Consider the following 27,437-nt stretch of genomic DNA (forward strand, 5'->3'; position numbering starts at 1 on the left):
CTCTGCAATGCTTGGTTTTGGGCTTGTATTCTGCGCCCATGTTCCCCTCTCAGTAAAAGGAACTCCTGCTAAATAGAATATATTTTTTCGATCTCTTAAGGTTTCGTTTACTGAGAGTCTACTGTATTTTCTTTTATCTGTTACACATTTTAGTTTTACATGGAGTCCTCTTAACAAACTGCACAGCAGGACGGGAAACGAAGAAAGAAAAACAAACGAGCACTGAAGAGACAAATAGCGCTGCCCTCGTTTTTCTTTTCTTTATCTCTTTGTGTTGTGTCCTGCTGCGTAGTTTCTTAGATGAAGACCCTCATACCAACCGCCGACGCAGGCCCTTCTGGAAGAAGCCTCTTTCCACAAGCCCGACATGGAGGAGATGAACGAGGAGTGCGAACGCCTTCTCCTTCTCAGTGCTCAGACACCAGTTCGAGACCAGGCTGTCAAGTTGTCCACGCTCTACACGTCTCTTGTGGCGTCTCTTCAGGTTAGTGCGATTTCCAGATTCCGAAAACTGCGACTTGTATTGATAGCTTCATCTGTTTGCCTGCATATTGGGTGTCCACTGTACTTTCTGACTAGGTATGCTGCTGTTGGGCTGATTGTATGATCACAGCAACCACAAAGGCTGTCACTGACCTTAGGAATGAGGATATGGGTGTTCTGGTGTCCTAAAAAATCTTCGATGTTCGTGCATTCACTGGTGGTTTTACCCACGAAACATCCTTTAGCTGAACCGTTCTTCAATGTAATACCCTAAAAGAGAATAATTACGTTTATTATATGTTCTTCTCATTACTTATGAGTTGACCTTCCTGAATATTTTATTCTGTTGTTTAGGAGAATGTGACCAAGCTGCAGAGAACTCTCGGAAGCCAGGAGGAGTTCGACAAGGCCAAACAAAAGTTCATCCAGTGGCTTGAAGCTGCACAGAAAAAGCTCAATGCTGCCAAAGAACCTGGCAAGGACTTGGCCACTGTGCAAAAGCACCTCGCAGAACTCAAGGTGGGGCAGTCTTAGTGATCCCGAGTTCTACTGTTCCTGGATAGCGTTACATTCTTTGTAATACACTCCTTGCAGTAAGCTAATCTTACACACCCATTAGGCCAGTAGCCTGCAGCGTTTACTGAATTACTCAATGGTTTTTGCTTGATAGTGGATGAATAAGGAAAAACTTGATTAACCACATACTGTGAAAGAGTGTAAATTTTATCTGAAGGAATAAAGAGTTAGAGCTTAATTGGGCAAATTTGCACCCCTCGAAGGGCTAAATAGGCAGCAGCAATCTCGATAAACATATTTGTAACTGCCATTTGCGAATCGGGACTGATACAATCGTCAACTGAAGTGATTTCTTGTGCATATACATAGTGCAGGTAAGCAGGTGATGCAGGAAGCCTGTGCAAAGCTCGGTAAATGGTTATGAAAGAGTTGCAAGTGTCGAGTCAGAGGCACTCAAACATCGCCAAAAAGCACAGGTTCAGGAACATACCGAACTTAGCAATGTGCATAGGTAATGTGATGGCTTGCACATCAGAACATGACACACTAAGACTGCACGTAAGCAGTGATTAAACTATAAAACAAACAAAACAAAGGTGGCTCATTGAAACTCTTGTTAAGATCATTCAAGCTTTATAGCATCGCATCTTTAAAATGCTTCAATTATTTTGTGAGAGTGGGTTCATGTGTTCATTGCAACGCTTGTGCTTTCATGTCTCATTCCAGGAACTTCATCAGAGTCTTTCCGAGGGAAAGCACCTGTTTGATGTGGTCACCGAGGCAGCTAGTAAGACACAAGGCGGCCTCTCTGATGTCAGCCAGGCCCCTATTCGCTCTCAGGTAAGCCTCCGCTTATGTAGTCTTTCTGTTTCCGTGTTTTGTTGGATTATGCATTGTTGTATATACAAGTGACAAGTTTCAAAACAGAGCATTTATGAATAGATCAAGGAAAACGGACAGAAGGCCTTTTCGCAGTAATTATGAGCAGATCGTGTGACAGTGTACTGGAATTTTAAGAAAGACTGCAAGTAATTAATGATTATGGATTCAAAACTTTAAAAAAATTTGTGCACATAAATTTAGGTCGATGCTTATGAGCCTCACATGTTCAAACTCAACCTACTGTCTTCCTGTGGACCTGCCTCATAACTTTTATCATTTCGGCATGTAAAACCTCAGGATTTTTCAAACTGTTGTGTAAGCAGTGCTCATAATTCGCTGTGGTAGCAACAAAGCATTTCTTGTGGCAGTAAAAAAGCCTCCTTTCGAAAGTGTTCTTGATTTTTCTTTTTAAAGACTTACAGATACCTATTTGAGAACGCACTGCTAAGAGAATTAAATCGCAAAATCCCACACCACCTGCACTGTCTCTTCCAGGTGGATAGTCTGCGTGAACAACTAGCCACACTCGAGCAACTGACGAGCGAAGCGACCGGCCGGATGGCGTCCCTCCAGTCCCGCTGGCAAGAGCTCATGCAGGGAGCCGACGCGCTGAAGGTTTCGCTTGACGAAGTGGAAGAGTCGCTGAAGGAGCGACCCGTGTCGGGCGGAGACCTTGTCCAAATCCGCTGCCTTGTCGAGCAGTACAAGGTGTTTATACACTTGTTCATATACGCGCTTATCTGCATTGTCATCTACACCTGGGACTTCCCCCAAACAGAGTGCAAGTGGCCATGACGCGGCCCCCGACTGAGGCTAGGCGAGCATTAAGTGCCTAGCCTCAGGTTCATTCGATTTTTAATGCTTAGTTACATAGACTGTAGGTTTAGTGAACTTAAGAAACAATTGCCTAATCAGTGTACATTCATTTTAGGCATAGTTTAGGATGTTTTTGTTTGCATTCGTGGTAGAAGACAGTTGTATTCAATTGCAGTTGCAGGCACTCGCTGTTGCATACAGTTGCAGTTGCATACAGTTGCAATTGCTGGCAGTAGCACTAGCAGATTGTTGCAGTTGCAGAGTTGCATTAGTATGCCATGACATGTTACACGGATATAATTTCAAAGCTATAAACCTACTAGTGTAGTATGTCTTTGTGTGTGCTATGGACAGCTTTTATTTCATGTTCACAGATCCACTTTGCACAATTTTTTTTGTGTGTGTTTCGCTATAGTTTTCAAAACAAGTGCCTATACAACTGCATATCGATAGCTGACATAGATTGTGTGTGTAGACAATTTTCGAGAAATTGGGAAGTACCTATTTTCTAAAGTTTGCAACTTACCATATAATATAGTCACCATTGTTAAAAAAAGAAGCTAGGAATGATGCAACCGTTGAATTATTGCAGATTTTGCACAATGGTATTTTGAAGGACCAGGACTGTTTTTCTTGCACTTGTTGGAGATTTCATAAAACCAGATTTTTAAGCACTAGGAATGTTTTTTCTCAAGTTTTATTTTATTGTCATTGTCAATTGTACTCTTAAAATAAACCTCAGTAACTAGGCAACCCAAAAAAAATCTTGTTTAGGTGTGCAGGTTTGCATTGTACCACACGAAATAATTTTAGACCTCTAACTCGTAGGCTCAGTACCTAATGCAGTTAACCCGAGTCCTTCATTCACTCTTTATGCTGGCATGATGATTATACTTATTTTAGCTTTTTTACTTCTATACAATTTCTGTACTTATCTGTAGATAGCTGCATCACTGTCATCTATTATTTTCCACTACGCCCTACCTCCTCCAATTGTAAACCAGAAACTACTTTTGGATTTTTTGAAATGTACATTCTGTTTATAGGGTAGTTGACATTCGCCATTTTAAATCTTGTTTTGCATACTGTGTATATTTATTTCACACTTTTTTTATCTCTTTTTGTCTGCTTGTATTGCATTTATCTCACTGTTCTCACCTCCCTGTGTCTTTTGATAAGGTCTCACCATTTATCATCGCTCATCGAAAAACACTACCTGTAAGGACACTGTAAGCAATAAACTTAGTCACTACACTACCCGAATCCTTCTTAGTCATTATTTTTCTCGTGCATGGGCCTCAGACTTAGTTAACCTAGTTGCATGTTAACTAATCACTCAGCTCATTAGTGCCGCGAGGTGTGGGAAAGGTAAGGTTGTGACCTACGCTCGCTCTACGGAGTGCTTAGGAAAATTAGATGTCTCACAGCGTAGTGCATGCTTGTCGTTGCACTTTAGTTAGTAGTCAGTCGGCGGGATAGTTAACCAAGATGACTGTGGTTAACAAAATTTTGCCTCAATCTCTGTCCACCAACAGCACACTGGCCGAAACCTGGAAGACCACAAGCAGAAGCTGAAGGAGCTTCGACTAGAAGCGTCCGAATTGGCTGAAAAGACGGATGGCGGGGAAGTGCTTCCTGTCCTACGAGAGATGGCAGACCAACTGGACTCGCTACAAAAGAAGTGTCAGGTATGTTTTTTTTTTCTTTTTAGCCTTTTGGCTTAAAACTGAGGGCTTTGGTTTGGAAGTACAGCAGACTGCTGCTAAATGAAACACACTTTCCAGGAAAATGTGTTTCATTTAACACGAGTTTTGTTTACTAAACACAACCAGAAGTACATAATTCAAGTTCGAAACCAACTATTAGAGGCAGCTGTTCCATTTATGCAGTAATTTTGTTTAAGAGAGTTTCATTTTATGTCAGTCTACAGTAGGTGTTCCACTGCTTACGTTTCATTGCTGAACAATCTATAGTCACTTAGCTGCTAAGACGCATCTGCTAAGCCCATTTTCTTGGATTTGGGGCGTGCATTAAAGAAACATGTTCAACTTAATTCCTGTGTTGTCACCCTCTACAAGGCACCTCATTGTCCATATCGTGATTTCAGCATGTAAAACTCCAGAATTTAACTTAATTTCATCCTTGTAAGTGCATGATGAAAAGCATCAGCATGTGTTCTTGTGTACTAGTATTTAAGTTTTCGTTGCCCAATTGTCTCTTTCTTCAAGTTTTCTTTACCGTTTTTTCTGTTCATTATTTAGCAAAGTGCACTATTAATAATGCCTAGAGCTGTTCGAAAAAATTTTCAGAACCAAATGAAGGAATTCATAAACCAGACACTCAATAAACCAATGAAACATACAAACGTGAATGATCTTTGCTTTCAGGCTACACTGGACTCGCTGGAATCAGAGCTGCACGACGCCCAGAGCTACCACAAGGCACTGCAGGAAGCCGAGAAGTGGCTTCTGCAAATGTCCTTCCCAGTAATGGCCCAGCATTCACTTCAAGTGCTCAACAAGCAGCAGACACAGGAACAACTAGACAAGTACAAGGTAAAGTAAGACATGTGGTCAGACTCTCTCGGCTTCATTCAAAACTTACGGAGCACGGAGGAAGAAACACTCAGAATGTGCAACTGCGCTCCTTGAGGCGACCAAATAATGTCACATAGCTGGAGAGCCGATTCGTGCCGATGGCATCTTCCGGCAGAAAAGGTAACTGCCATTGTTTCAGTTTCCAAGCAAACCAGTTGGGCACGTTGCTCGCGTCACAGAGCAAAGACGCGAAGCACGTTTGGCCTACTTGGACAGTAGTGTTGCCTTTTCTTTTCTTCATGGTTGAAGCTTTGTGCCACAAGATGCTCCGTTGGAGCATGTTATTTTTGTATATTACGTGACGTTATTTGGACGCCAGCGGACGCTCGTTTTAACGGGAGTTTCACCTTTTAAATATTTCTTCCTCTGTGTTAGGCAGTCAAACAAGCTTTATAAGCATGCACTATAAATAACCTCGTCTCAAGTAACTTGATTCGCAGAGCCTTGTAGACAGCCTGGCAATTTGGAGCTTGTAATGTAGATCTTATCAATTTAGACCTTGCAAGTAAGCTTTGCAAGTAAGTCTTGCAGATAAGCCTTGTAAGTAAGGATCAGCTAGTTTCACTTCTGTGGGTGAGCACTATTGTAGTGAAGTGACATTCAATGCAAAAACCCCTTAAATTACTTTCACTGTTTGCCTAGCACCCTCAGAAAAAGCACAATAGAAATGTGCAACGTATATACATGCCCAATATGAGTAGCAACATGAGTAGCAACATGCTGTCCGCGGTCAACGCAGCGTCAACACTGAAAGTGGTTTTGACATAGACAACAGGCAGCGCCGTAAACACTATTTAGAGTATTGGTATTCGCAAACTAATTTCTCATTTGGCAGTATTACAGTGCTGGCTTGAGGCCCCTTCAACTGTGGCCACTATGCGGCAGCTCACATTGGGCATCACTGTACAACTGATGTAGTAGTACTAGCAGCAGTAATAGTACTAGGAGTAATAGTAGGCACTGACGTTCCGAGAAATAGCAGACAGATACTGCAGGAGATATAGAGAAAATAAAAGATGACAGTCTGAGAGGTTAACCGGAGTAGCCATCCAGTTGGATCCTCTTTATCGGGAGTGAAGACGAAGTAGAGAAAGAAATGAGCAGTATAGAAGATTAAAAAAAGCCTGCCTGTACTGCTGCTATGAGAAAAATCAACGGACAAGTACAGTCTTTTGTGCAGTCGTCATACTATGAACTTTTGGGTCTCTATACAACACTTTCAGTTTGCAAGCCACGTCATTCACTAACTTCATCCACTCTTTGTATTGCAGTTGTCCTTTACATGAGCTCGTCAGCTGTCAGCTAACTTCTTACTACGAAGTTGATCAAACTAGCTTCCTTGCTTGTACAGCAGTTGTCTCTTTTCATCCTTGTCTTGCCTGGTCAAATCATCAGACTTTCGCACACAGTCACCAATGTGACTTGGTTTGCTTTCGATGACACTTAGGGCATTCTGGCTGAGGTCAAGCAGTACCAGTCCACCCTTGACGACGTCAAAGCCAAGGGTCGGGGACTGGTCAACCGGTACAAGAAGGATGCACCCCAGCTCGAGCAGCAGGTGCAGTCTCAGCTCGACAACATCCAGGAGAGCTACGATGCGCTGCTCACTGGCGCTAACCAAGTCCTGGTGAGTATGGTGGAATTTCCGTGCATTCTGCATTTTGTGAAGAGCTCTCGAAGAACACCAAAAACGTAGTTATAATTCGTATGCACAACACTCAGAACGCCAAGTACAATGTATGTGCAGAGTCATGCGTTGGTGTGCTGAACAGCTTGTCAGGTTGACGAAATGTTCAGCCCACCAACAACTTGACTAGGTTTGAACATGAGCTACGTGTGGTCGAGTGGCTTGCATGCTTTCTTTTTTTTCAATATCTCGTGAAGGCGAGTGCATCGCAATGCTGTGTAATGTGTCCAAGGTTAATCGTGGAATTCGATTCGTTTTATTCATGTCTAATGCTAAGTATTAAACAAGCACTGGGCTGATCCATACTTTTGACTGCAATAGGAGAAGAGTCAGTAGAATCTTGCCTTCGAATTTCTCACACGCTGTTGCAACCTCAGATTGACAACTCATTGTTCTTTTTTCGCAGTACGCGACCTGCGCTGTCTGCAGGTATTGTAGTTTCTCTTTGTGCTCAAACTGCAAATTTCATGTCACTGTTCACCAGGCCCTTGAAAAATTCATGCTGTGGAACCTGTAGTACTTTTGTACACATTGCTGCATGAATCAACAGCTGTTGATGCTTATTCTTCCTGCTCGCAGGCACGTCTCGAGAGTGCTTTGCAGAAGTTCATCAGCTACGAGACGATGCTCGAGGTCTGTGACAAGCTGCTAGAGGAACTGGAGCCCAAGATTTCCGCGCTCTCCGAGGACACTCCCAAAACAGCCGAGGCCTCTAAGATCAAACTGGAAACTTGCAAGGTTCGTTATCCTTTTAATGGTCATTGAATCACATGGAATCTTAAAGGAAGAAATTAGGTTTGAATAAGCAAATTTCTCTTGACTAGCCTTTTGCCAACGAGATGTCAGCAAACCTCTTGTTTCTAAGACTTTCCGACAGACTTGCTGAAGTGGTCTTATGCCAGCAAACTTCTTGTTGGCGAGACTGGCTGACAGACTTTCTGATAGGGCTCTTGCCAACAGGATGCTTGCTAATGGAACTTTATAGTAAGCAAGCTACCAATACTCATTGTCGCATCGTTATATCCTGTTTAGTATAGGCAACTTACGTTAATATATCACTTATGAAGCAGATTTCTTGGTTTTATCATGGTAACCAAAGGTCTAGGAGCACAGTAAAGTCATAGCAAATGTTTTGTTTTCATATAGGATACGTAGTCATGGTACTTTCTTCATCACTGAGGTTGGCTTCGCAAAGTTTTACTTATTGTGGCTTGTCATCTGTTGTTGTGAGGCTGTTTGAAAGCCGCCACGGCATTGAAAGGACTAATTCAAATATAGACCCTGGTCTAAAGAAGACTGTTCTCCATAAAAAGATGTAGGAAAACAGTCAAAAAAAGATGAGGGATTGAAATGCCAAGAATTTGTCAATTATAGAATGTAGTTTGTGTTAATGTGTCATGGAAGTGACTTGTCAACATCCATGACCAAGTTTTTTTGTTTAAACATTGGTTCGAGCAGCACCCACTTTCGACGGCTTCTCTTCAGCTTCTCACCTAGTGTCGGAGGCATTGACCACGACAATGACAGTCTAACCAAACTGCTGCAGCTTACTCTATGGATAGCTAGTAGAACTGAATGTGGGCTACGCATTCACGTAATAATTTTCGACCGTTTACAGGGCATGCTTACTCAACTGACCGAAGCAAGGACTCAGTTCCAAGAGGCCATTCAGGGCTGCATTGAGGCGGTGTCTTCAGTAAGCAGGCCATCTAGCCCAGAGGTGGCTACGGTCTTCAGTGTTCCCGAACAGGAAGATAGCATCAAAATACGCCTTCAGGACAACATTGAACAGGTACTCGCTCTTTTATTACACTTCACTGATCTCACTAAATAAGCATTTTCACTCTGTAAACTCTTAGATCAGTTTGTCTCTCTTCATTACAATTAGTTGTTATTTTGTCCATGACTGACACATTCTTTTGAGTCATTGTACCGGACTATGAACATTTAAGAGCTGTCAAGCTTTAGAATCAACCACAACAACCAATCACAAGCTATGTGCTTCCATTTTGGAGGAAGACCCACACAACCTCAGCCATAATAAGTTACTGTTGTTGTATGTTCAAAAAGAAAAAAAAGAAGGCTGTCAGTCTGTACGTGATTGAGGCACCGTACAGCTCTAAAAATTCAGCAGAATCATTGCATGTTATAGCACGACACTTTCGCAAGGTCTAGCAGTTATCTCTTGGCTGTGCGCATGCTCAGTTGTTTCAGTTTTAAACAACTTTCAACCCTAAGGCAGGCGTAAAAATGCAGTACACTGCTTCCGAGCAGTGATGCTGTTATTTTTCGCTTGTACACTCAAATTTTGATATAACGAACCCGAGCATAACAAATTATCAGTTATAACGAAGTAACTGAAGAATAGCTCTGTCATTGATACACTGCTACAAACATCTGTCTATAACGATTTTTCGGATATAAAAAAGTATTTTTGTGGCAGGTGTGATTGTTATCATGAAGTTTGAGCGTATTTACGTCATGTGTCTTCATAAACTTTAATTGAGCCTGTGGCTTCGCTCACTCCTTCGTGGTGCTCTTGTGCAATCCAGTTGGAGGCCATCGCCGCCCAACTGGAGGTTCAGCTCAGAGGCTTCGAGGAGGCCGGACGCAAGAGGGCCGCTATCGAGGACTGGATCACTGAGAAGCAGTCCACCGTCACCCAGATGGGAAGCGCAAAGTTTCCTCCACAGACCCTGGCCCTGCAGGCCCAACTTAGGCAGCTTGAGGCAAGTCTTTGTTGACAACGATTTTACACTGAATGACACGAAAAAAAAAAACGGTTTTACAGAGCACACAATATTTAAGCTTTTATCACCATTTTGTACATTAAATCCATGGAGTAGTTATCCTGCAATTGGAGAAGAATGCTGTGTTGACCTTGGAAACATAGCATCTGTGACATGCCAGTTTAAGCACACGACACAACACGCAGCAGGCTTGCATGTTATATGCAATAATGCATGCTGGTCAGAACATAGTTTGTCAGTGAGACGTTCTTGGAAAGCGAAAAATTTCGACACACCTTAGGGATACTAAGACCAAGTGATTTGTCGGCCTGTCATTTGCTTGTGTGGCCTCATGAATCGAATTGCACTCCAAACATCATGATTATCAGCGCTTTTCACTACCTTGAAGTCGGATAGAAAGGTTTCCAAACTAAAGTGGAAAAAGCTATTTATTATGTTGCTATAATTACTTCAACAGCATTACAAGACTCTCTAAATTTATTGACCATGAGCACAATTAACATTTAACTACCGTATCACAAAAGTTATTTTCTTTCAAATAGTGTTCTCAAACAACTTCACAGCTGGCATGAAGATTTGGACAAAAAAAAAAGCACTTTCAATGTTGACTTGGCATGGGCTTTGTGTCTGACGTGCCTGGTGTGCTTTGTGTATGCAGGACATCAAGCACGAGGTTTCTGAGAAGTTGACAGCCGTGGATGCCCTGGAGCTGAAGTCGGGAACGCCAGGAGCTAGTGAGGCGGCCCTGCGAGACCGTCTCCACCAACTGGAAGCGCAGGTTTGTGTCCGAGCAGTTTACTGCATCAACCACAGAGCAAAGTTATAGGAAATTTGTACATCAGTATTAACAAACACGGATATGACGAAGCAAGCTTAATATGTTCATCACCAGAATTTCAGTTACAACTAATATAAAGATATAAAGAAATTGTGGATTTAACAAAATACTGACTATAAAGTAGGCGATTTTGTCTTAAGCGGGGCTTTTGTACTATATTTGATGCACATTTTATTCACGCGTTCACCTTGTTCTAATTCTTTAACGGTTTTAATATTTTGAGTTGCTTTCTAATTAAAACTGGCATTTTTTTAAAGGTTTGTATTGAATATTTCACTTCTACAATGCAAGTTTTTGCTGTTGAAAAAGAATTGAAGCATATACGAAGGTAAGTTAGCTTAACTTGACTTCAAAATTGGAATGACCTTTCCAATCTTTCTTTGATTTGGGTAAGATCCCATTAATGAATTTCATTGTTAAGTACTCGGGAAACAAGGCCGGCTAATATTGATAAATCACCATGAAAACAAAATGAGAACAAGAATGCTGCTAAAAACTTCAAACATTCCGAAAAAGGTTTCAACATTCTAACAATTTTACTCACTGCGGCAACCATAAAAACCTCTTTTTTTTTCCGGTCAAGCGGACGAGCTACGCTCGTCCGAAACAGTTTGTGGACAGTTCGACAACAACAAGTTGTGCTTGCTTGAAACGGGGAATAGGTTCAACATAGCCACGCGAGCCACGAATGCTATCGACTTGCAGGTCTCCCAAGTTGCGGGCACCAGAGCTACCCAGCTGGAGACTCTGGAAGAGTACAACACCCTGGCCGGACAGGTGGACGTGAGACTGAACGCTGTTGAGTCGTCGCTGGACAGCACGCAGCGCCCGACAGTGGGCGACGCCAAGCAACGTTTGCAGACACTCAACGTGAGACAAGATTCTTTTTTGATGTTTGTGGATCTGTTAAAAAAGTCATCAGATTATTATTACAGAGTTTGGATAGACTTTGCACAAACTGGCATAGTGGATTAGCATTTGTGCACGAAGCACAAAGAAGTTGTAGAAGCATTCAAGAATATTTGTTTTTTTTTTATGGTACCAGGCACACAGTTTTGTTCTTTTTTTTATGAGGGGCTGATTTAAGGAATGTAAAACTGTCTAAAAATTATTTGATTGCTTTGCACGTATGAATCATAAAGATATTTCACTTTGTATGTTTGATGAGCACAGGCAGCTAGCCATTAAAGTCACATATGAGCACTTAAATTCCTCTATAACAAATCTGTATAAAGATGAGTTTATAATAATCAGGTATATTGCAAGCATTACAGTGGGCAGTCTTGACAACGAGCTTATCTGCATAACGAAATATTTCGAAGTTCTCAATTTCCTCATAATTCAAGGTGTATTCTGGAGCTGATTTGACACATTACAGTGTGCAATGCTTTTCTTGTCTTCGAGGAGCTGTCCTGTCTGTCTTGACATGCTTTCGTCTCGGCTTATTTCTCGAAACGAAAATTTGTTTTAACGGTTTTGTTAACACTCATTGATGTAAGATACCCAAGCTAACAGGAACGGTGTGTGAAGGAAAAATAAATTTGGCATGCCCTTCGCCGCAGGTCTTGCTGGACGAGGTGAACAGCATCGGCGGTGATGTGGCCGACCTCCGAGGCAAGATTGCCGTCCTCACCAAGTGCCTCGAGCCAGACGACAAGGCCAAGTGCGACGACCAGCTCAAGTAGGCTGCCATTCTGATACAGAGTAACTGGATAACATAAGCCATCGAGCGTTCAGGCCGTAAAGACGCATCATATTTTTGTTAACTTGCCTGGCAGTACCTGTAACATTGTTTACAGATGTTCTCAACTTTCAGTTATTTCTGTTAATTTGTAGAATTGCAAACAATGTAATCACGCTTTTGCATAACATTTACAGTTCATTATCTTTGTGCTAGTGGCCCTCTCACAGGTAATACTTTGCAGTATTCATCCCTTTTTTTCCTTCGACGCTCTGCCAATGAGAACGTTGGCTCTAAGATCGACAGTAAATCCATTCTTAACATATCTAATTACATGTAAACTCTTATTACTGTGGCAAATTTGTACTTGTAGCTAACCGAACAGTGTCTTAAGTTTCTTTAGCGACTGCTAATCGGCTATAGGTTGAGGATTCTCAAAAGGAAGGAGAACTCAGGGAAGAAGTTGAACGTAGCTGTGTTTGCCTCGCAGGTGCCTCGAAGGGAAGTGCGACGAGTTGCGCAAGCGGATCTTGCGCAGAACCAAGAGCCTAGACTTGATCCAGAGTGGACTGGATGCTCTGTACTCCGAAGCGGCCACCACAGAGAAGTGGCTCCTGGAGAAACAAGCGTCCCTGGAGCAGTTGCCAAACCCTGGCTACCAGAGTGCCAGCGTCGAGGCAGCACTGCAGGGAATCAAGGTCGGTTTGTGAACCGTTGCAATACTTTCAAATCTCCACATAACGAAGTCTGTAAAATCGACAGTTCACTTCATTGAGTCGAAAGTTTATTACATTGAAATTCAACCTCTTAAAGTATAGTTGCTAAAGGCTTCAATACTTTTGCGTGGGATCTGCCGTGGCAATGTTTTAATAATGCGGCAGCATAGAAAACAAATTTTCGTACCGCCAAAAAAAAAAATGAAATTCTTGAACCTGCAATGTGGTGGATGCGACTTGATGCTGTGCCGGCAAAGGAGTCTTCATCACAACAGCCAAAAGTCTCGTGTAAATTTGAAAAATATGCAGGTCGAACGCACTATGATAACATGCAGTAAGCGATCACAAAGACTGCATTCAACTCAATCGTATGACCACTAGTCCCTGCTGAGCTTTCAGTTTATTCGCTTTGTCTTTGTCTGGGCAGCACTAAAGTTTTGTCATAATGAAATCAGGATAAACTCGCTTCGTAACATTCAGGTTCAATATGCATGGTGTTCTATTGATGGTAAGTTCCAAAAATGTTGTTATATTGAAGTTTGTTATATTGAAGTTTAACTTATTATATCATGTTTTCATCCATTCTCAATTAGATTTACTTGTACTGGCCTCTGTCTTGACGTGTCAAGGTGACTTCTTCAGGAGGGAAAATCCTGAGAATCGAAAACATGAAGCACAATGATTGATGCCTTTTCACTCTGAAAGTCCAAGCAAACTGACTGTTGCACTCGAAATTATTGTAACTGGATTGTTTCTTTAATGAAACTCGAACTTTCTGTCGCACCTCTCAGTTCAGATTGTTCAGAGTGCAGAACTTTCTAGAACACTTTTTTTTTTTTCATCTTCCAGGCCGAACAGCGGCAGGTGGAGAACAAGCGAGCCGTTGTTCAGGACTTCGAGAAGCGTATTGAGTCATTTTCACACGAGCTGGACAGCTTGGATGCTCAGCAGCTTGAGCAGATGATGCAGGACCTGAAGACGCGCTTTGCCGACCTGCTGAACCTTCTGGCGTCGCACACTGGCAGCCTGACTGAGCTGCTCAACAAAACGTGTCGCCTCGACGACGAGCTCGAGATCGTGCGGCAGTGGCTTCGTGAAAAAGAACAGGACCTGCGAAGGGTTGGGGCTCCCGCGCAGGATGCCGATGATGCCAGGAACCTTCTCAGCTCGGTTCAGGTGAGCAAAGGTTACGCAAAAGAATGGGCCTTATTTTATGGCGAAGCTGTATTATGCCTTTCCTGTGCCATTGTCGTTGTTATGCTGCGGCTGCTGACCCACAGCTCGCAGAACTGACGATGTACGCTGTTTCGCTATCTACAGGCTATGCAAAAAGAAGTGAAGAACTTTGAAGAGACCAGGTTGGCTGGACTCGTGAAACTCGCAAAGGACCTCGAGCCAGGATGTGAGCCCGAGGACTGCGCAGCCTTGCAGAAGCTTGTCCAGGGTAAAAAAAGTTTGGTGGACATAATTTGATGCACTCAAGGTGAATGCATATACTAATTGATAAGTTAGAGAAATGGGAGGACAAAACGTGAAAGGGGATGCAGATAAATTCCCTGTTGGTCATGTCTTTGCGTATGTCCTCTGTCCCTAGTTTGTCAAACATGCCTGTGTGGTCCCACAATCATCTAGTTTCTTTTTGATGGAATCGTACTTAGTGGCCAAATTATCCAAGGTAGCAAACTGATATATGTGGGACGCGAGAAATGTGTCCCTGCTCTTAATACTCGTGTCTTGTATTCCACCTTGGGCATCGTGCAATCAAGTGCCTCTCTCACTTGAGCATCACCTGTAGGCAATTCAAAGTTCCAAATCTTTGTCACTCTTACGAATCGGCGACAGATGCCACCGAGCGTTGTAAAAATTGTGTCCTCGATCCTCTCTCGCAGAACCGGTGGACAAGGTGAAGGAGCTCCAGCAGAGCCTGGCTGACCGCCTGAAGCAGCTGAAGGAGCTGGTGCAGCTGTACGATGAGTATCAGAAGGCCCTGTCGGCCGTCAAGTCGGTGCTGAGTGAGACAGAGGCCTCGTTGGCGGCCGACTTGCTCCTCACCACGAGCGAGGATGTGATCCGAGAGCAGCTCGACACGCACCGTCGCCTGCAGGAAAGCGGTGGCCGTCTCTCTGCCGACCTGACCAAGATGCAGAAGCTGGCTTCCAAGCTTGGCCCTGCTGCTGGTGCCAACCGAGAGATACGCGTCCTGACAGAGACCAAGGACAGGTATAAGCACATGCCCCGGTTGGTTTATCACATCTGCACAAAAGCAGTGAGATTAAGCTGGTTTTATATGCAGCATATACACTGTGTGCTTGTATTTTTCTGTTATTTTACAAAGCTGGCTTTAGTTCAACATCGCCCATTAATAACACACATTAATAACACACAATCTCCACCCTGTGCACAAAATAGCTGAAGTTGATGCTTATTTTGTACGCGCATCATGTTACCATTCTAAAATTTGTCTTGTATCCACTAAGCCACTTCCATTCGCTATTTTGAAAACTCTCTATTAGTGATCTCACAGATCGTGCAATGTTTGCACTGCCAAGTCTTCGCAATGAAGCTGTGGCATTTGTCTGTGTTTGGCCTAAGTGGCTTAATATTATTCTTCAAATGCTTGCACAGACTGGACAAACTGCTTTCTGACCGCATCACTTCCTTGGAGGATGCCCTTGCTGAGCTCCAGCAGCAGCGGGCCACACTGAGCCAGTGCAGCGAGGAGCTGGATGGCCTGTGCCGACGTCTCGAGGCACTCGGTGGTCCTTTGGGTCCGGCTGTCCAAGACGCAGAGGTCCTGCTCTCTGCACTACAGGTACGAAGTGACGTCCTGTGTCTTCTTAAACATAAGAGAGGCTGAATAAACTTTTGCATTTTGTAAACTACAGCAGAGCACAATACTAAAAAAGGACCTATGAAAGACATAGCACATGTTGTTTAGTTTATCGCTACCTTTCCCCAGTTTCTTCCTCCCCTGACTATGCCAGGGATGTGAATGACGAATCTATTAAAAACGATAGCCTTTCTTGGGGACCTTCGACGCAAAAATTTTGTATGTATGTCTGTCTGTCTCTACATTTGTCTGTTTGTCCCCCTTTAATGGTACCTCAAACGACGCCAAACAATACCCCAAACAGTGGACCCCATCCCCAGCGCCCACCAATATTGCTCAAGTTTTAGCATTCATACTTGTGCAATTGTCAATTTGAAAGCAATTATTGTACATATCTGAGGCACCATAACAACACGTCAATATTTTGTATGTGTGTCTTTATACTAGAGAAGGCTCACATAAGTAATTCTAAGGACCGTAGCGTTTATCAAGCTGCGCTGCCAATTAACTGGATGCTCAAAAAAGCAAGTGTTTCCAACGCTTTGCTAAGACAACACGGTGGCGGCACCTACCCGTCGCTTTGCGTTCTACACCTTCTCGCCTCCAAGACAGGTTCGTACGCCGCGCGCTTCGTTTTCCAAGATAACTGCCAGATAGCGCTCATGTCTCGTGTGCGACGTGTATAGATGCGCTCGTTCGCCTCCGCTGCATGCTCGAGGCACTCTGACGCACCGCCTCCAGAATATAATTCGCCAATTTTCTTGCGCAGAACATCAAATAAATGTTTTGTTCACTCTCTCCAGACGCAAAACTATCGTCTTTCGACGACATTTGCAGTGTGACATGCAGATACGGGGCCAATTTTGTATTAATATGCTTCATTATAACCGATGATTCATTATATCCTTATTCATTACATTCAATTTTAACTGTAAGTGACCTCATTTCATTAACTTCACTGTAGGAATACTACCTAAACAACCTAAATGAAGGATAACAAGTGCTCATGAATAACGAAGCTGTGCACACCAACCTAATTGCCATTGCCATGCACTCTTGCAGAAGGTGCAGACTGAGCTGAAGGACCTGCAAAGCCGCCTGGAGCGCATGCAGGGATCCGGCCCCCTGTCTGAAGCCGTCGGGCGGCTGCTGGAGCGCTGCGAAGTCACCTTGCAAAAGACCCAGGGCCAACTGGGCCGCGCCAAGCAGGCTCTGTCGCTGCGGCAGCAGTACCACCAGCTGCGCGAACAAGTGGCGCAAGCCATTGCCCGACTCACCGACACCGTGGCTGTCCTCGAGAAGGCCAAGAAGCCTGCCGCCGAGAAGCTGCCCCAGTACGACAACCTGCTGGGTACGTGTCGGACGGCACTGTGTTAAAGTCGTTTAAATGTACTCTGCAGAGAAAATAACTTCGGTAGTTAGTGGTGCCTCTATAGTCAGTTACAAGTTACAAACCAAGAAAAGAAATGCCCGCTCCACTCACCGCTGTCCCTCCTGCAGAGAACTTGCGTAAATGCTCTGTTCAACCGTGCTTACTTATTTTGGTGAAGTCAAGCACTCCTCAAGTGTTTCACACAGTTGACTTTTCTCTACAGACCACACTTGTGTCACGAAATTTAGGTCGGAAACTTGAACAACATGATAATCTTCGGAGGAAATTTCGACGTCGCTGCACGGCCAGCCATGTTTTAGGGACAAACCTTTAACTGTTGGTACGCATAGTATTTCTATTAACCTTGAAGAAAATGCTACCGGTGCAAGCTGAAAGCAGCTAGAATGGCTGTCAATCACTCTTGGAAGTGCAGGCTTGCCGTGGTTCTGTGGGCAAAGCTTTGCATTTTTTTTTAGGCTGTAACCATGTATATGGTATATTTATTATGAGAAGAGTTCGCCGGAAAAGAAGCAAAAGCAAAAGACAAGTGACAACAAATATAGCGATGGTCGAATAGTAGAGTATCCACGTCCTAAGTGGAAAGTCCCGGATCTTATTCTCGGTGCCACTGAGAAGCCACCGTTAATTTCTAACGGGTGGAAGACGGCTTTGACCAGGCGCTCAGTTGTACGTCAGTTTTCATCTCAGAAAGTGGCCCCGTAAAGATCTGCAAAAATCTTTAGGTACACGTCTCACATCAGCTTCAGTGAAATGAATTCAAAATCCGTTGCCACTATGGCAGGCAGAGAAATTGTATCGTTGGTGCAACGCGCTTCTTCCCAGATGCTCAATCGAATAAAGTTCCGTGGTACTCTAGAAGACGCCCGCACTGTTGTAAATTAGTAGCATAGGTTGATTGATTGATATGTGGGGTTTAACGTCCCAAAATTAGTAGCATAGGAGATCAGCTGGTATTATTCAGCAGTAATGCCATCTAACTATAGTACTGTAATTAGCACGTTCTCGGGTGTGAGTTATCTATAAATGATTGGAGTGTTGTCGCACCAAATGTAATTATATCGGAGCATTATAAAAAACTTGGAAGCGTAAACAGAAGAGACACGAAAGATCGAGATGCAGACTGGCACTGACTGAGGCTTCAATTTATTCCCAGCAGAAGTATGTACCACAAAACCTTTAGAGAAGAGGGAAATACGATAGGGAAGGGTCAACTGCAATGTCGAGTGTTGTCCAGAAACGAGACCTTGCAGTGTAGAAGTGATACAAAGGGTGAACTCCCACAAACATCAGTGTTCTTTATCAATACCGTTCTTCTCTGCAATATAAAAGCGATATAGTTCGTATTATGTTAAGAATACAAAATCTTGTTTCTATACAACACTTGGTTTCCCTCTCCCCTTGGGTTCTTCTTTTCTCAGGTTTTACAGCAAAAGTTGTTATGAGATCACAACAAAAGTTTCGTGCGCCGTAGTTGTCCGCCGCTGCTGCTGGTGTCCACTGCAAAACCTTCAGGCATAATTTTTCATTGTTATCGTCAGCCACAGCGTCAAAAAGTGGCACAAAATTCTTTGGAAGTGTGTAGCGGGTTCCCGAACGATGACAAAGGATGGCATAGTGAAGGCCTCCCTAGTACATAAAAATTATTATTAATGGCGTAGTGTGCTAGTAGCAGTTACCCATAGAGTGTTTGAAAGAGCCTTTAAAAGGTCGCTCTCCCAGCGTTCGCTGTGACTGTGCTGTGCGTTTTGCGCATGCCTGACAGCTCTTTTGTGGTATATATTTCTTCAGTGAATAAATTGAAGTTCCAGACTGTGCTTCTTTGTGTCCTGCCCTTCTGTGTCTCCTTTCCTTGTGCTTCCAAGTTTTATACATTGAATCTATACCAACTAGCCTATCTGTATACTCTCGCGCAATACCGTATTTACTCGATTCTACCGCGCCCTCGATTGTAACGCGCACCCTATTTCCACCGCGAAAAAAAAAACCCGTAAGACATCGATTGCAACGCGCACCCATTTTTCTCGCTGGCCCGCACGATCACACCACTCGAAAAAACGACTCCTTTCGGGAGCGTCTTCCATTTAAATATGAGGTACGGGCGAAGCTTGTGCCCATCTGACGTGTAACAGAGCATTGCCGTCACTGTAGTTTTACCGTGGACCGATGTCAGCACGCAAACTTGCTTCGCCCCCTTCTTCTCGATGGTTGTGGTGCCAGGCATGTCGAAGTAAAAAGGCGTCTGATCGGCATTCCCGATTTGCCCAAGCAGGTAGCCGTTGTTGCGTTGCAAGTTTAGGACGAACCTCTGAAAACTGTGAAGCTTTTCATCGTATTCCTCCGCAAAACTTTTCGCATATGCATGTTCCCCTTCGGAGAGAAAAGCCTTTCCTCTTCATAAAGTTAGTTAGCCAGCAGCTGCTCGCTTTAAACTGGCTCCGCACTAGCCCTTTTTCTAAAGCTAACTGCATAGCCCGCACTTGGAGCACTTCTGTCGTCACGGGCCGCTGTGCCGCTCGCTGCTCAAGCACATACTCGGCGAGCAGCTCTTCAATTTGCGGAAACCGACCCTGCTGTGGTCCACTGAAGCCTTTGCGTCGAGCTTTGCTGTCGACAATCTTCTGCTTTTGTTTCCGCCAGTCCCGCATGCACGTTTCGGGAACTCCGAACGACCGCGATGCGGCCCGATTTCCGTCCGTTTCTGCACACGCGATGACTTTTCTTTTAAAAGCGGCATCGTGGTGCACTCGTGTTTTTGGAGTCGGCCCTTGCACGCCGTCGATGCTAATGCACTACTAGATGACGAACTCCTCAGCACACGTACGAAGTGCCGCACATGGGAAACACATAGGCAAAAATGGCCGACGCGCCATGCCGACGCACGTAGGGGGCGGCCATTTTGGATTTGCCGATGGCAATAGATTGACCGTAATTTTTTTGTTCGTACTCGATTCTAACGCGCTTGCGATTTATGAACTCGCTCAACCGGAAAAAAGGTGCGCGTTAGATTCGAGTAATTACGGTATATCAGAGCCTTCCGCTCTTCAAAATTTGTTCTCTTTTCTTGACTCACAACAGCAATGCACGTTCTTTACTTGCTTTCACAGCCCAAGTTGCTGACACCGAAGGTCAGCTGACCTCGGCCCAGGACAAGGGAGAGGCGCTGGCCGAGGAAGGGTCCTCGGCCGACCACAATGCCATCTTGGGCGACCTGGGCAACTTGAAGGGCCAACTGGCCTCCTTGCGCAAGTCAATCCAGAACCTGAAAACGCAGGAACAGGGACTGCTGGCAGAACAGGAACGCCAGCTGCAGGCCCTGGAGAAGACCCTGCAGGATCTGCGCGTAGATGAAGCGCAGGCTCGTGGCCGGCCTGCGTTGACCATGCAGCCCGAGAGCATAGACGCCGAGCTGGAAAGTCACAAGGTGAAAAATTATCCTTATTTGTCTTCTCTTATGAAGCATTTCATTGGTCAGTTTCGAGGCCTAATGAGCTTTCTGAGAGTGTGCTTTACATTCAGCCGACTGATATTGAGTGCTTGAAGGTGGGACTACTGACAGCTCTGCTAATCTGACCCAATCGATCAATCAACCGATCAAGTGATCCTTATTTAATAAGTGTAAGGAATGCAGTTATAAATTGAAATAAAGAAGGCGCAGTGCACAAGGGTGTATGCGTACCACCTGCCATAATATTCAGTGAGCTACCTAAATTTGTCATGTTTGTCATCCTGTTTTGTTCTTAGATATTCAGGATCTTGCGGACATTATTGTAAATACAAGGCACACCTCTTCAGCCTGGTCTCTGTGCACGTCACCTAGACCAGGCTGCGGAGATGCTGCCAGTTTTTACAGTAATGTCCGATATGTCAAGCGTCAACTCAAATGGTGACAGCACCGATTAAAAGCCATTACGAAATAAACTTCACCTCTCTCTCGTAAGCCTCTTGCGCCTTCATTCTTTTTATTTCGACAAACAGGAACTGCAGCGCCAGTCAGAGGAGCATCTGGAAGAGGCACGCAAGCTGGAAGAGCAGCTGTTCAAGGAACTGCCCAGCGAGCTGCTGGCCAGTCGAGCCCAGGAGGAGCTCAGTGAGCTGGCCCTGCTGCGATCCACGCTGCCCCAGCAGTTGCAGGAGCGTGGCCACTACCTGGGCTGCGCCCAGGCCCTGCGCCGAGACTACTGGGCACAGCGGGACGCCCTGGTGGACTGGCTCGACCGCTCCGAGCGCATCGTGGCCGCCGCTAAAGACGGAGTTGACCTAGACGGCCTTGATGCCCGCTGCAAAGAGCTCAGGGTCAGCACAAGACTCTTGCTTTCTTACCCAAGTGTCCCTTGCTTTTATTTCTTTATTTTCTTAGTTGTTATGTAATGTCAAGATATACAAGTATCAATACCCCATGAGCACACTTTAGAAGTTGTCCTTGGTGCAGTCACTATGGCAAAGGGTCTGTCTGTGAGCCATCTGAAGAAATTGATTTATGAAGTCTTGCATGCCAGAACCACAGTACGATTACAACAAAAGCTGCGCGAAAAGCGGGGCATGATTGTAAATATGGTATGATTACGGAACCCACTGTTGAGTGGACCAGAGCTTTGCTGGGAACTAGTTATTGAGGTATTTGTTTAACAGCTACTATATTAGTTTGGGAAAAAGGGGAGTGTTGAAAAGATGTGTCGCTGATCTGTTTTAGTAATGAGTGGGTTATATGACATGAACCTCATAATTAAAGCAAATAAGTATTTCGCTACCAGATATGAAGAAGTAACAGGGAACAAGGGGTTGTACGCGTCCTGTGGAGCATTCGTCAAAGAAAAACCAAGCCTAAGTCTTCATTTCCATTTTTGCAGGATGTCTGCTCCGAAACAGCTGGCTACAGCGAGTGCCTCCGCAGTCTGCAAGCACTACTAACTCAGATACGTCCGACCATGGACCCTGAAGCATCTCAGCTGCCTGAACAGGAACTTGCTACCCTGCAGCAGCGGCTGACCGCACTTAGTGCCAATGCTCGGGCCGCTCTCGACACGGCTCAGAACGACCTGGCCTCTTGGGCCAGCTTCGGCAAGCTCCGCGAGCAGCTCGAAGCGCTCCTAGCCACTCTTGAGCCCTCAGAAGACAAGCCCGCATCTATACGTGCCTTGAGGAAGGCGTTGCAGTCGTTGGGACGCCTTCAGGAGGAGGCACAGCGCAGTCAGCCGTTGCTGGCACAGCTCTCAGAGGCAGCCCGGGTCCTGGAGCGAAAGTCCGGACCCGCCACGAGGGACCTTCCCGGCAATCAGGCCAAGACACTGAGCAAGCGATGGCAGGAGGCCATGGATGACATTCAGGCTCGGAAGGAGAGGATGGCCAAAGCCCTGGCTGACTGGGAGGCATACTCACAGGCTCTAGCTCGTGCAAGGACGACCCTCGAAGCCAGGGAACATGACTTGGCAGCCATTCAGCCGCTCCTGCTCGACGTGACTGCTGCTGAAAATGCACTAGAGGTGAGTCTTTGCTCTTTCTGCTGAATCTAATATTTATGAAGGTGTCGAAAAAATGTTTGAATCAGGCTAGAAAGCTAGTGAATGAGTAACCGGTCTAGTATGAAGTGCACGCTCAGAGAATGGAAACAGCGCAAAGCAGCTTTTAAATACGTTTATTTACATAACTATGTTATCCCTAAAAGGCATGCTAAAACAGATTGCAACAGCAGCGACAATCTTGGATGTGTTGCAGGCGTGCAATAGTTCGACATTGCAGATCATTGATAACATCAAAGTGTGCCGAGATGGACCGTTTCAGCAGCAGCGAAAAAAAAGTTTTTTCAGAGTAGTACTACAAGCATGATAAAATTCCCATGATTGAACATTCAACATAATGCATTGGTTACAGCTGAGTCTCGTGCTACTTTTATAAAGAAGTTCACTTCATAAATAGTAAGGTTTCATAGCCATGTGCTGCTGCGGGCTGAGGCTACATGTCCTTGTGCTGCAGAAAGTTGGGGCCGTGTTTCTAGTGCCAAATTCGGGTTGAATACCATCCAATGTGACTTAGCTGCCTGTCACTGTGGTTATGGTGGGTGTGCCGCTGAAGTGCTTAGTACCTATGTGAGGACAACAACACTGTTAACAATGTTCGTGATCACAAACGCAAATTTCGTTCAAGACAACATCTTTCATGGAATTTAGGTGGTCATCAAGCACTGAAAGAGTTGGCACAGTTGATATGCAGCATGTTCTCAATATAATGCCAACTCTAGCCTTTTCACTGATGAGATAGACATAGCATGCTGCTTCACTCAACTTGAGCGGTCTGTCGGCACACAAGGCAGTCTCCTCTTTTTGTTGAAAGAGTGATATCGGATCGGAGGAGCAGATGAAACTCTGAATGTTGTGACGAAAATTCAAGAAGCAAGACTGAGATGGTTTCAGACCACTAATGATGATGCATTAGAGCAGCACTGATGATAAGAAACTGACAATGGACTCCGCATGGTGACAAGAGAAAGAAACACTAAGCACAAGAAGAAAATGCAAGACAAAATCGCAACACGACACTGATGCAGATTTCAACAGAAGGCTTGAGAAGCAGTGGATCAATGACCAGCCAAGCTGGTAGATACTCATGAACATGAAAATGACCTCCTCACGGGGACCGGATATGGTCAGCAACAAAAGAAGGTGAACACCAAGAACATGTTTTCTTCAAAATTTATGTTTAGTATCTTCATGTGTCTTCAAGGCAATATCGCCTCACCAGTTTTGAAACCTTGAAAACTTTTGCCTAACATTAGGCCTGTGTACATCAGACTTTTGGTGCAATACATTAGATGATTTTTGTGATTAATTAGCCCAAATTATTCATCAAATATATGTGAGGGGGACTCATTGGTGTAACTTTTATGGACAAGAATAAGCATGTCACAAAGGATTCCATGCAAATAAGGCCTTGAGAGAATGAAAATGTGCTGTCTAAGAACATGCGTTATAAGGACATCGCATAGACGACGCGTGAATTAACACATAGATATTGAATGTCAAGATTAGTCGTAGATGTGGGGTATCAAATTGTTGGCACTGCATCTTCATCCATACTGAAAGGGACACTAAAGTCAAACAACAATTTATGTCAGAGTGAAAGCTCAATGTATCACGTCTAAAACTACAATATTATCAACAGCAGTACCCTACTTACCGAGAAAGGGTACTTACCGAGAAATGCACGAGAACACATGCACCACGAGCAGGACATTTACAAAATGATCCAGATGACGTCATAGTTACTGCCTGAAATTAATAAACGTTTATTTAAAAACAGTGTTCCGAGCGAGGTTCGGTATCACCCTAAGGTGGGAGGGTTCCCTAGTCCAGGAACCCTCTGGCTTCGACTGCCCTCCTGGCCCTGGCGACAAGTTGTCGCTGATCTTCCGAGTCTTCGAGGACGAGCTTGGCCTCCCACGTTTCTATTACATGGGCGTCGTTCATTCTTGGTGCTTGGTCCCGCTCTCGCCACCACTACATGTAAAGACTCCGCGGTAATCTTCACTGACTCGCAAGCTACTTGCCGGAATTATGCGAAGTGCGGTGCAATTAACATCCTGCAACAGCGAAGCTCTCCACTTCTATATACCTGCGTAATCTGGGTTCCTGGACATGAGGGTTTACAAGGAAATGAAGCGGCCCACGCTGCCGCCCCCGAGCACATCAGCCGGGCTGCCCTGGGACCAAAGGATACCCAATCCGTGGCTACAGAGATGGAGGTAGTAGAAAACACCTACTCGTCGCTACTTCAACACTACAAACTTGAGCGACGGGTGTACCCTCCATCCCATCGAAAACTAAATAAAGAGTAAAGCGTGATCTTCAGACGCTTGCAAAGCAACACTTACATACATGGCATATTAATGCGCCGCCTCTACCCAATGACACATGGCTAAATGTGTCCATGCATCAGTGGACGTAATCAAATGCTGCTTGTTTGTTTCTGTTTGATTCATGGAAGAAAAAAACGCTGGACTTTATTATGGAGAATGGCGCAAGTGGTTCAAAAGTTCAGCTTTCACCTAGTTAAACTGGACAGGTCGTGCCATCTAGTGGGACCCAGTTGAACCAAGCACGCCTGCCATCTCAGAGGCCATGGCTTAAGATTGTTCAATGGTCGTTGTTGCTGCTATGGCTGGCGGGGAATTCGAAGTGCACTAACGTGATGTGGACCACAAAAACATGATTTTATTTCAAAATAAGCACTTCCTAGGCACAAAAGTACTACTATCATGTTTCTGTACCGCTATTTCAGCAATAAACATAGACTTCATACTTGCCTTTAGTGTCCCTTTAAGACATGACCGGCAGAGTAGTCAGTAGTGAGCACACTGGTAGTGAGTAACGTGCGCACTCGGCTGGCAATCCTGAAGGTAGTCCCCTGAGTGTGCCAACCGAGCTGTGTAGCTTAATTATTGCTACTGCATAGAAAAGTATTATCTCGAATTCCAGGGAGGGGCAGCCGCCTCCACTTGCACCCCCCTCGGGACAGCCATTGTAACTGCATTGGCAGTCGTGCTCAATGCACCTTATTTTGCAGTTAGGCTTCACCTTTGTCGAGCGCGTGCAGTGGTGAAGCTCGCGCGCAGAAGCAATAGCATCGTGCATTGCTTTGCCGTGAAGCCCACGGTGTCATAAATGACTTACGAGGAGGCCGTGATGAGAGTGCGGAAGAGAGCTCGTAATGGCACCCCATAATGAGTGGTAGAATCGCCGCCCACTACACGCTTGCTTCATAAGTTATAGCCTCTGAGTAAACATCAACAACACCGCAATAATTGAGCATGTTGTTTGTTGCTGCCAAACTAAAGGCGCAGATGACAGTGGCTGCACTGCTGTCTGTTCAAATTTGTGATGTGTGGTCTTGAACCTTGGCTGGTAACAAAGGAATGCCAAAGGGAAGAAAAAATCGCAGCATGTCCACGAGGTGAATGATGACGAGTGGGGCAAAGCGGACGGACGCTTCGCCCCGTTCATCATTGTTCACTCCGTGAATAGGCTGTCGCATCGTTTTTTTTTTATTGAAACGCAGTGCAACTGGCAACTACAACGACTACGACAACACAAGACATACGACGCACAGCGTAAGGAGCTTCGCCCCTAAAATTTTTTTCTTTTTCTACTCTGAGAACTTTGTAGTGCCGTCGATTTCGAGCAGTGTCGAAAGTTTCAGTTTTAAGTTTCCCGCCAGAATTCGGGGTGGTGACGTCACATATTTCAATGTGTTCTTTGGCACTTTGACCACATTAGCTCGACCAAACTTGCTGAAACTTAGTATGCTATGTCTCTGGCTTCATCAGAAGACAATGTACTTCATTTTTGCCGATTAGGAACGACTTAGGCCTAAGTGGACGCCGTTGAAATTTGTGACGTCATGGTGGCTGGTGCGGGATGTTCACGATGGCGTCGCCTCCCCGCATTTTCCTTTTACGCATTTTCTGGCTTACCAAGCGTCTTCTCGTGGCAAGTAAGCTATTAAAGAGTAATTTACTAATAATATAAAAGTCGTTTTACTGTTTGGTGTAGTCTCATATGGATACTAAAGAAAGAAAAATGCGCAATTCTTGTATTAGTACAGTGCTATTTCATGATATCAAAAAAACACCGTGTTTGCTGATTGATTGATATGTGGGGTTTAACGTCCCAAAACCACCTTATGATTATGAGAGACGCCACAGCGGAGGGCTCCGGAAATTTCGATCACCTGGGGTTCTTTAACGTGCACCCAAATCTGAGCACGCGGGCCTACAACATTTTCGCCTCTATCGGAAATGCAGCCACCGCAGCCGGGATTCGCTCTCGCGACCTGTGGGTCAGCAGCCAAGTACCTTAACCTCTAGACAACCGCGGCAGGGCAACGCCGTGTTTTCTGCGAGAAAACGCTTGCTAAGAGAGAAAATGCAAAATGCGCAGGGAAAAAACGTGGTGGGGTGGCAACGCCACCTTGAAGTTTCCGCACCAGTTGTCGTTACGTTGTAGATTTCGACGGCGTCTACTTACTGAGGCCTGAGTAGTTCCTAATTGGTAAAAAAAAAAAAACGAAGTATAAAGCCAGAGACAACGTACTAAGTTTCAGGGCATTTAGTAGAGCCAAAAAAAAAAGAAACTTTTATATCTGTGGCGTCAGCGTCGGAGATTTCAGCGGTAAACTTAAGAGTGATAATTATGGTATTGATTTTATCGTCTGTTAGTAAGTCAGTGGGGATGAAATTAACGACATTGGAGTTTTCAA

At 44.7% G+C, this 27,437-nt stretch overlaps 1 protein-coding gene across 2 annotated transcripts in view; it reads left to right on the top strand.

Annotated features, from left to right (window-relative positions):
• LOC119166998 (uncharacterized) overlaps nucleotides 1-27,437 on the top strand; it is a 398,724-nt gene that overhangs the window by 213,875 nt on the left and 157,412 nt on the right. For both annotated transcript variants that reach the window (XM_037418400.2, XM_075867251.1), the window contains 22 exons: nucleotides 332-484; nucleotides 838-1,002; nucleotides 1,726-1,839; nucleotides 2,377-2,589; nucleotides 4,233-4,385; nucleotides 5,085-5,252; nucleotides 6,742-6,921; nucleotides 7,561-7,719; nucleotides 8,600-8,773; nucleotides 9,534-9,710; nucleotides 10,390-10,509; nucleotides 11,275-11,439; nucleotides 12,132-12,250; nucleotides 12,741-12,948; nucleotides 13,816-14,142; nucleotides 14,287-14,410; nucleotides 14,856-15,186; nucleotides 15,592-15,778; nucleotides 16,859-17,147; nucleotides 20,294-20,610; nucleotides 21,165-21,482; nucleotides 22,037-22,669. In XM_037418400.2, coding sequence (XP_037274297.2) covers nucleotides 332-484; nucleotides 838-1,002; nucleotides 1,726-1,839; nucleotides 2,377-2,589; nucleotides 4,233-4,385; nucleotides 5,085-5,252; nucleotides 6,742-6,921; nucleotides 7,561-7,719; nucleotides 8,600-8,773; nucleotides 9,534-9,710; nucleotides 10,390-10,509; nucleotides 11,275-11,439; nucleotides 12,132-12,250; nucleotides 12,741-12,948; nucleotides 13,816-14,142; nucleotides 14,287-14,410; nucleotides 14,856-15,186; nucleotides 15,592-15,778; nucleotides 16,859-17,147; nucleotides 20,294-20,610; nucleotides 21,165-21,482; nucleotides 22,037-22,669 — 4,794 coding nt within the window. The remainder of the gene's footprint in view (nucleotides 1-331; nucleotides 485-837; nucleotides 1,003-1,725; nucleotides 1,840-2,376; nucleotides 2,590-4,232; nucleotides 4,386-5,084; nucleotides 5,253-6,741; nucleotides 6,922-7,560; nucleotides 7,720-8,599; nucleotides 8,774-9,533; nucleotides 9,711-10,389; nucleotides 10,510-11,274; nucleotides 11,440-12,131; nucleotides 12,251-12,740; nucleotides 12,949-13,815; nucleotides 14,143-14,286; nucleotides 14,411-14,855; nucleotides 15,187-15,591; nucleotides 15,779-16,858; nucleotides 17,148-20,293; nucleotides 20,611-21,164; nucleotides 21,483-22,036; nucleotides 22,670-27,437) is intronic.

This window comes from Rhipicephalus microplus, chromosome 6, assembly GCF_043290135.1.
Source record: "Rhipicephalus microplus isolate Deutch F79 chromosome 6, USDA_Rmic, whole genome shotgun sequence".
Classification (NCBI taxonomy): domain Eukaryota; kingdom Metazoa; phylum Arthropoda; class Arachnida; order Ixodida; family Ixodidae; genus Rhipicephalus; species Rhipicephalus microplus.